The sequence below is a fragment of the Dipteris shenzhenensis genome, chromosome 16 (assembly GCF_047967505.1).
Source record: "Dipteris shenzhenensis isolate YYH24624 ecotype China chromosome 16, Dip_SZ_1.0, whole genome shotgun sequence".
Lineage (NCBI taxonomy): Eukaryota > Viridiplantae > Streptophyta > Polypodiopsida > Gleicheniales > Dipteridaceae > Dipteris > Dipteris shenzhenensis.
The window spans coordinates 41163844-41173301 of record NC_141611.1 but is presented as its reverse complement, the minus strand read 5'-3'; the positions used below and the strand labels follow the sequence as shown (position 1 = coordinate 41173301).

At 43.5% G+C, this 9458-nt stretch overlaps 1 protein-coding gene across 1 annotated transcript; it reads right to left on the bottom strand.

Moving 5' to 3' along the window:
• Positions 1–2649: 2649 nt before the first annotated feature.
• LOC147892960 (14-3-3-like protein G-BOX factor 14 lambda) lies at positions 2650–4169 on the bottom strand. Its single transcript, XM_087387782.1, has 4 exons — positions 3582–4169; positions 3298–3420; positions 3086–3205; positions 2650–2989 (listed from the first exon to the last, which is right to left on the bottom strand). Exons 1-4 carry the CDS (start codon positions 4080–4082, stop codon positions 2915–2917), a joined length of 819 nt encoding a protein of 272 aa, XP_087243908.1. The 5' UTR covers positions 4083–4169; the 3' UTR covers positions 2650–2914.
• Between the last annotated feature and the right edge of the window lie 5289 nt (positions 4170–9458).

Genomic DNA, 9458 nt, shown 5'->3' with positions numbered 1-9458 from the left:
TCATTTAGTTATCTACTAATAAAGAAAATAAGACAATCAAGTTTAAATTCCCTTAGTTGGGTTACCACACATCCAATGGAATATTTGGATACACCAATATTCACATGGAACCCAAATTTCCTAATTAAAAGATCTAAGGATGGGAGCTGACCTTTTGAAATGACTCCTCATCACTACTGCAGATGAGATCATGGGTTTTGCCAAGGTGACTAAATTTAGAATGACTCTTTGGCAGTAGCCCAAATGTCCCATGAATGCATGTACTCTTTTGTAATTCTTTAGAAGTGGTAGTTATGAGATCACCCTGATTGTGGCTCCTAAAAGGCTCCTAATGGCTCCTCTGCCTTCAAAAATTCATATCTCCCAAACCCCATATCTGCTTCAAGTAGGACAAATTGCAATGGGTTCGTAATTTCGTAGAGAAAATTCACATCTACAAATCAAGCTTGCTCGACTTCCAGTTGAAGGTTTGTTGTTTGCATAGGTCAATTAAGCTTATGCATACGAGAGAGAGAGAGAGAGAGAGAGAGAGAGAGAGAGAGAGAGAGAGAGAGAGAGAGAGAGAGAAGCAACAGTAGATGAATTGTGAGAGAGAATGGTGTCGAAAACAGAAAAAGGCAAGTTCAACGCAGGCCCATCGACCAGCATACAAAAAATGAAAACGGTTCCCCCATTTGTGAGTGCATGTTAGAGGCAGATAATGAAGGAGAAGTCACAACATGAAAAGGAAATGGGAAGCGAATGGCTCCCCATTGATGAGCGATGTGAGGGGCCAAGAGGAGCAGCAACAAGAGGGAAGCTCCAAGAGAGTGCATTAGGGAGCAAGAGAGAGAGTGCATTAGGGAGCGAGAGAGAGAGAGAGAGAGAGAGAGAGAGAGAGAAAACACGAGGCGCGAGGGGGAGAGAGAGAGAGAGAGCATAAGGCACAGAGTGAGGGCGGTGAGGGGGATTTAACGCGGACGCAGAAGAAGCTTCTAGAGGAAGATCAAGAGCGGTGAGGGGCAGCACACATACTTACGTTAATTTGACCATAAACCTTAGTTTAATTCGTGTCCTCCCACACACATACTAATACTAATTCGAATTTTTACTAACTGGGGGGCCCTATTTGTTGATTCATCATTCAATATTCCATATTAGCACACAATGTATCCAAGAACCACACCATTGCCACACCATGAGTTACCATAAACAAGTATTTTATGGGGTCAAGGGAGACTCCATACAACTTTCATTGTACAAAGCTTCCTTTTAAACACTAGAGGTGATTTTTCCCCTTCTCCCCAAATGAGATAAAAAATTCAAGGCTCTTAACCCTAGGCTATGTGGATTCCCCTCTCACCCATGAGAATAAAGTAAGTTGAATATTAAAAAATGGCTCTTAGCCACAACTTAAAAGAAGTGCAAAAAGTCATTGCAACACTTGGAGTTAACAATAAGCTTTACTAGCTACAACGCACATGACTCAAGGGGTGTATTAATTAACTAAAGGACATGCATCCCATGGAACCTTTTCCTTCATTGGATATTGCCTATGTACGCAATGATGTCATTATTTTCCTTTAAATGTTCATGACCCAACATGTCTAAGGGGGGGGGGACTGACCATTGGAGGAGCTTCCCTTCAAAAGGTACCTTCTTTTAAAACATAACCAACCTAAGGACAAACATAATGCACTTTAGGCTAGTGATAAGGATGGCGTGAGGCTTTGAAGGTAAAAGTGTACCCCCCCTCTCTCTCATTGAGATTAAAAATTAATGAGTTCAAATACTCATTTATCGTTTTGAATGTTCATCTGTTTACCCATTCCCAAAGTGAGACAAAAAGTCCATGGGTTCAAATCTTTCGGGTTTTGTTTCCAGAAAAAGAGGTTTATGTTCAAGGCAAAAGAAAGAAAAAGGAGGAAAAAGCACAATCAAAAAGAGATCAGACTATCTCAGCAGTTCACAACTGCTGCCACATGCCTAAAACTTTCTTTAGTTTTCCCACAGTACTTAATATGGACTCGAAGTCTGGGAGAAAACCGTGCGAAGTCTGGGAGAAAACCGTGGCCATTGACAAAAGATTACTCGTAAGATATTCGTTGCAGCCTCAGCTTCTCTACATTTAAACAAACCGACGAACACGAGCATGAAACATCAACAGGGCAATTCATGCCCTTTGCAGTCTGTCCGATTGTCAAATCCGATTGTTTGACAGAGCAGATGCAGGACATTGTTAATACGAGATTGCACACAAACGCGTAAGAAAATGTGCTTGGCTAAAGGAACAGTGAAAAACGTTACAATCCGTTCAATATTCTTGATAGCCTCATCGACATTGCGAATGCGTGACGAGATTGCACACAAACGCGTATCTACTGAGTGTGCTTAGCGAAAGGAAAAGTAAGAAATATAAACGCAAAATAAGCCTCATTGTGTACGCAGTGGCAGAACTTCAGGCTGCCATGCGAAATCTGATCAATTGGTTGAGAGAACCTTGGACATTAACAATCGGCACGGTGTTGTCTTGACGACAGTTATTAAGACGTCGAGTGTAAACAACAGACGACGTAACAAGCATGCTGCACGGATTCGAAAGCACAGCAGCGTCCCAGCGTCATAAACGTTAGCTGATAAGTTCTACACACAAACAAGCCTAAAAAAAGATTTGCGGCATCCTACGTTTAGCACCATCAAAGGAAATTGTAGTTCTCTGAGGGCAAATATACTTCCCGTTTGTTTTCGTTCAATTGGAAAGGGAAGATCTCTAATACAGTGTTCTGGAGAGGGAAGACCTCTGAGCCATCAAGATTTATACAGTTTCTGCAAATGTTTTGTACGGTGAGGGGAGGCTGAATCCATTTACAAGTTTACAAATGTATAACCTATGTGACATCGAGTTGAGCATCCCGCGGATTCGCGCCTCAGCATTTCATGGCACAATCTCTGTACGCTCAGTACTCGGCGCCGTGTTTAAGTTCAAAGAGTCCTCGCTAGTGTCGTCGTCCTACAGAAAGGCAAGATAAACGTCGTTAAAGATACATACGCGGATGGTGGAAACGCCTGAAAAACGATTCGACAAGGCGGACGGAAGAAGAAATACCTGCGCATCAGCGGTTTTCCATAAAGTTAGATTGTCCCGGAGAAGCTGCATGATCAGAGTGCTGTCCTTGTACGATTCTTCCCCGAGGGTATCCAGCTCAAAAATTGCTTCATCAAACGCCTGTGTTGAACGTCGCAAAGTAAAAACAAACGTACTTGGAAACGCGAAAACCACATGCAATCCACGATCCGCGTTATGGAATCTCCACAGACCTGTTGGGCAAGATTGCAGGCACGGTCCGAAGAATTTAAAATCTCGTAGTAGAAGACAGAGAAGTTCAGAGCAAGTCCGAGTCGCATAGGATGTGTCGAAGGCATTTCGGCGACCGCAATGTCCTACAAACGTAAAGGGATATACACAGCGTTAAAAGTTCTCCTCAATCACTGCGTTGATAACAAACGCTTCGCCAGAACGCACAGATCAACAAAGCGGATTTAAATTCTCATCAGATCACTGCACTCGCAGGCCAGAGAGACGAAACCAACTTTAGTTCTACCTGAGCAGATTTGTAAGCTGCGAGAGTGTTGTCAGCAGTGTCTTTCTTCTCCTGCCCCGTCTTGAATTCGGCCAGATACCGATTGTAATCGCCTTTCATCTTCAGGTAAAACACTTTGGACTCTGCCGAGGTGGAAGACGGGATGAGATGCTCATCGAGGAGTTTGAGGACGTCGTGGCAGGCCTGCGAGAGGTTGGACTCAATTTTGGCAAGGTAGCTGCGAATGATCCCAAGTTTCTCCTGATCGTTGTCGCCGAACTTCTCCGTGTCTGCGATGCAAGAAACGATGCGCCAGGCGGAGCGGAGGGGACCGATGCGGTGTTTGAAAGCGGTGGAGAGGAGGTTACGGTGATCGACGGAGAGGTCGAGGGAGGGATGAGGGGAGAGCGTAACGGCGGAGGACATGAAAGAGGCCATGTCGTCGAAGAGCTCAGCCTTTTCGGCGAGTGTGGCCATGAAGGTGAGGGTATAACGATCAGGGGAGGGGGAGGGGGACGCCATAGTCAAAAGCTTCGAGGACCAACAGAGAACATAGAACAGGAAAGCTTGTAAGAGGAGAAAAGGAGGAGCATGAAAATGCAAAATGAAACATTGTGCGCGGGAAGCATTTCAATAGTGAGATAGCTTGCGCACACCCATTTCCGTTTCAACGTGCCTGCCGGATTTACGGGCATATGCTTGCCCTTGTCGATTTACGGGCACATGTCCATGGAGTGATTTGTGGCTGACCCTTACCTGCCTGTGTACTCCCATTGCAACGGTCAGACAAGGTTTGGCTTTCCGATAGCCTTCCGTTTGCCACCTCAGCTGGAAGCTGCCTCATCTCCTTGGAAAACCTCTCATGTGCCTAGGGTGAGAGAGAAAACTAGGGAATGCCCCCCCCCTCAGGAGCACTTTCCCCCCCGGAACGTGTTCCGCAGCCCTGCCACACCCTTCACCATGTTGCCATGTCAGCATCTTGTCCCCTGCCACAACATGTTCACCATGTTGTTGCCTTGTCATCATCATGTTACGTCCAAACTCTAGCCAATTGCGTCCATATCATCACCCCACACTGGCACATGATCGTCCCACCAAACTAGCCAATTGTGTTGTTTTACTAGGTGGGTTCTATGAACTCAACGATGCAGATTCATCCTCCATCGACCTCAATAGAGAGCCTAACTTTCCACCTCTCAGGTTTCTCCTAAAACCCTTCAAAGTTTTAAGGCCAAAGTATAACTCAAATATAACTAAGACATGGAAAGTTTTAGAGATTTTCGAAATCACAAAGATAAATTTATCTAGTATATCAAGTAGCTTCGTCGATCTACAAGGCCATCCCCCCCCCCCCCCCCCTCCTTCCGCCCCAAACAAAACTAAGTTAGGTAGCCTTTCGTTTCATCAAGCATGTAACTAACCAGGGTCTGTTAGGACCAAATTTGCAAATTTCAGGGATGGTGATTTTTTATCGGCTAGGCCATATTCTTTGTACGTTTTGGGAGGTGAAGCTCAAGAAATACATGAATAAGGCGATGCCTACAAGAGCTCATAACTTATCCTCATTGTAGTCTATACAATATTGTCGTGCATGGACTACAATCATATGAATGAAGCTGTCGATATGTCGATATCTTTTCACGTTGCCTCCATCTTGGATTTCCTTGCTCCCTCGCATTGAGAACATGCATGGAAAGAGAGGAATGTTGTAAGAATTCAGATTAAAAACAAGCACAAGCATTTGAAAATATTTGTATGATAATATATAATATATAATTATTATAGCCACACATAATGGTTATAATATTATTATAAGCACATATAATATTATAATTACTATGTATGATAATATAAAGTGTATAATTATTATAACCACACATAGTGTGGGCAGGGAGGTGGTGCGCTTTCTTCCCCAAAGAGTTATAATCCGAGGGAATGGGCCCTTCCCTATGTATCGAGAATATAAACGCCGATAATATTAGCACCAAGAATAAGTCTTGTGAATAAATAAGATACAAGCATATTACCTGGATGTCAATAGTTGTAATTGTATTTTTGCATATTGGCCATAAACCCACATCTTTCTAACGACTCTCTTGTTAGCCTATGCCTACAAATAGAGAACGAGCAAAGCACATGAGGATGCTAAAATTCAAATTCCGCAGAGGACTTACAAAACCTTGCTTTTGTTAATGCTTTAGATATAAACTAGTAGTTGGAACATTGGATTCAAAGTCAAAACTTGGAAGAAACTATTCTGATCAGTATGACGCATCAAGGAAGCCATCTAGCATTGTGAAGAATGTTTGTTCATTCCGATGATGATTCCCAAACTTAAAGGGCTTGAAGTAACTCTACACAAGGAATTAGCATTTTGTGAGCGTGAAAGTTTTGCAAATTAGTTATTAGTTGATGGATATTCTTGAGTCGTCATACCTGAGTAGCTCTCCCCTGTAATGTAGAAGTTTGTGTATATAACTTGATGATGATTTTCTTAGTGTCCGTCAAATTGGGAGTGCCAAGGCCTCTCCATGAGGCAGGAATAGAAATGGTGTTGTGCTCTTTTGGGTCTTTTCGGCTGTCTTTGGAGCAAGTTGAAGGAACAATATTAATAGCATGGGAAGTGGATGCAAAAGTTGGCGGGGCTCTTTAATGTTGACTTTGGACCAGGTAAAGCTGAGTGGGGTTAGGTGCCATCCATTCTCTCCAACAATCCTCCTCAGCATATCCATTTAGAGAGCATTCTCATATACAAGAAGGCTGGCAGGGGCTCACATATTGTAGCATTCCTCAGAGTTTGTCCCCGCGTAGCATTTTGGCTTGGAGTTGCTAGCCATTGTCAGTGATTATAAGACGCAGGTTAAATAACAGCCAGCAATTCACTAGGAAAGTTGCATTTTTAGGAAAAGAAGGGGTTTAGCCTCGTAATGCCTAGGTGGAGAGGAAAAATTTTTGTCTCCACCGGAGCACCTATAATGCCCAAAGTTGTCAGCTGAAAAACAGGAGATGCGGCAAATCCTGGCATATTTGCCACCGCAGGAAAGCCCTCTTAGTTGATCGACTCAGCGTGTGATGGCAATTTGCCATAATGCAAGTAGGCAATTTGCCATAATGCACATATTCCTCAGCCAATCACTCGTGCTATTCAAGTGGAGAGGAAGCTTACAAACTCGGCCATAATGTTTCCAAGGCACAAGCTCTTGATGCAAGCTACTTGTTTGTCTGCTAGTTCTTTGAACTTGTGGATGTAGTTGATGATGGAGAGGATGAGAGTGGAGGTAAGGATGGTGGGTTTTTTCTCTCACCACTCTGGAAACTCCAAGATCTCGAAAGCCATCCACTTGCTACTATGGAGAGATATGTCGCTCTCCGTGATTCTCATCTGATTGATCACAGAGACTTCAATCCTATCCTCTACCCTCGCATTGATTTGGGAAGACTCTCGGGGGGGTCACTCAATGCTTTGAAAGGCCCATGGTAGCCATTGTTTTATCAATACTATGTTCACACTTACATTAGTGCTACAGGGTGCAGTAGAGCCTAGAGATAATCCATAAGAAAAGAGAGATCCATTTAATTACTCTAGCTGCATTTCCAATCATGAATCCAAGAGAATAACGTTTTGTCAATTATTCCAATAAGGGTTATGACTTCATGCTTTGTTTCATAGGCCCATTCAAAATAAAGCTTAAAACTCCAGAAGTGGAAAATTTTATATAGGTTAAGGCTTATGACAAATAGAAATCCCAATATAGTTCTTGAAATGATAAAATGCTAAAATGTTTATTTCAAAGGGCCTCCTTTTATCATTACACCATAGAGACCTCAAGAATAATCTAAAATAACCATTCACATCAGTTTTCTAATCATGTACTTCAATCCATCTCCACTCCCACTCAATGCTAAGACCGAATGCATCAAACTTCCAAACCTTTAAAGGTTAAACCCAGCAAATATGGAGCAAAGGCCTACGATTTCCTCCAACCGAGAAGGATCCCACTGTCCAAAGTTGTTCAGTCATGCCCTACCAAACAGTTATGGAGGTCCAAGAACTCTATCATATCCAGCAGAGCTTCGTCGTATCTTGGATCAACCCCAAAATAAAGGTATGTTTGAGTGAAGGTCCTCCTGCCATCTCATGACAATGAAGCATTGTGACATGTACGTATTGAGCTATGTAGGTGCTCTCCTTCTAATATAAAGTATTTCAGTAGATGGGCCAAATTGCTTGAATGAGATGAGCCAGATTCATTATGTAGTGTTGATCTATAATATATCAAGCTCCATTGGACGGTCTTTGTACTATGAACCTCACGAGTTTTGACATAGGCAAAGGAGTATCTACGAGCAGTCTCGAGCACTCTCGACAATGGCAAAGCTCATCTGCCTGCTTAACAGAATCCCGCTCCCAAGTTTCTTTTGCAAGAGCTCGTCGGTCCAAAATGAGCATCTGCAAAGCCGTCAAAAAAACTATCGTCGGGTATATTACATTCCAAACGGTTGTAAGAAAGATCTAACAAATGATGTAAGTTGTCCTATCCCTCCAGGGCTTGGCCAACATAAGACTGGTCCTGTCAGTCGTGTTAGATGGAGGGCTACTCATCTCGGGATCGCATGTTGCTCAGCCAAGCACGGGTCCCTTTAGCCAAGCACGGGTCCCTTTAGCCTCTAAAACCACTCAGCCATGCTCCCTTTATCTAGCATAAAGGAGTTCCCATAGATTTTGGGCTGGCCTAATCATAATCTACTGGCATATAGGGATCTCATGAGCTCGGTCCACGAACCAGTGCCCGTAGTCTATGTAATTGAATATAATGAAAGGCAATTCGTAAAGCTTGGAGCTTTGAGAACTAATTTTGTCGGATATTCCAAGTTTCTTAGAGAAGCTCTGGTGAAGGACCAAAGAGCATATACACAACCATTTCTACCCCCAGTAGCTCTCAGAGAGATCCATTGCCATGAGATACCCGTATTCTTTCACCACAGTCGGCAAGCCTCCCATGAACGGTGTTGGCAATCTAGGCCAGCCGTCATCAAAGCATGCACTAGTGAAAGAAATAACCATATCCAACCTCATATACAAGTATCATAGATTCGAGTGAAGCATGCAGAAGCACTTGCCCAATAATGTAAAGAGCTTGAGGTAGCTCGTCGGCTCATAGGCTCGCTATAGATCCACATAAACATAATGCAAGTTAAAAGGCAAGAACGCTAAAAAAGTCATGTCCCAGACATGGGCTTAAGAATTAATTTTTCTTCAATGGAGCCATTCATAATGCTTCACAAACAGTCATGAACGCACAAAGGAATTTCGGCCGACCCACAAAGGAAGCAAGAGGGAGTGTATGAGGTCACGTTGCCTCGCGTAATCCACCCACACACTCTCAGAAGAACCCACACACCTACATAGATGCGAGGCCAAGGAGGTAAGAGCTCTCTCAATCTTGTGTATCCTTGTGTCTCCCAGAGCAAGGAGGGAGCTCTTACCTGGGTGGGATTGTAGTGAGGAGCTTTTCCACCATCAAGCTTTGGGGGTACTCGTGCCACTTTTGATTGCTTTTCAAGGGGACCGCAGAGGGTTCTAGTTATGACAATTAACTCCCCAAACTCTAGAGCTTCGAGCATGGAAGATAAGAGTTTTTTGATCAAGAAAGCTGAAGGTCTTAGAGGTTGGAGGATGGAGGGGTGGCGCAGCGGGGTGATGGAGGGAATCATCTCCATGGTTCATGCATAACTACTCCACATTCTCCACTAATTTTCCACCATCCCACCACATTATTACAGGGGCAGATTTTGAGCAAGACATGGCGCACAGATTTCAGCAAAGATGTGGTGCAGAAATTCAGCAGAGAATGGCGCAGATCTGAGGCAGTTTATGGTAGGTAGAATGAGAAGAAA

What these genes read in the sequence shown, in the direction of transcription:
- LOC147892960 (XM_087387782.1), bottom strand. Translation starts at nt 4,082, where the DNA reads ATGGCGTCCCCCTCCCCCTCCCCTGATCGTTATACCCTCACCTTCATG. An exon ending in CAGCTTACAAATCTGCTCAG is followed by an intron (nt 3,421 to 3,581) that starts GTAGAACTAAAG and finishes TTACGTTTGTAG; the next exon opens with GACATTGCGGTCGCCGAAAT. An exon ending in GGAAAACCGCTGATGCGCAG is followed by an intron (nt 2,990 to 3,085) that starts GTATTTCTTCTT and finishes GCCTTTCTGTAG; the next exon opens with GACGACGACACTAGCGAGGA.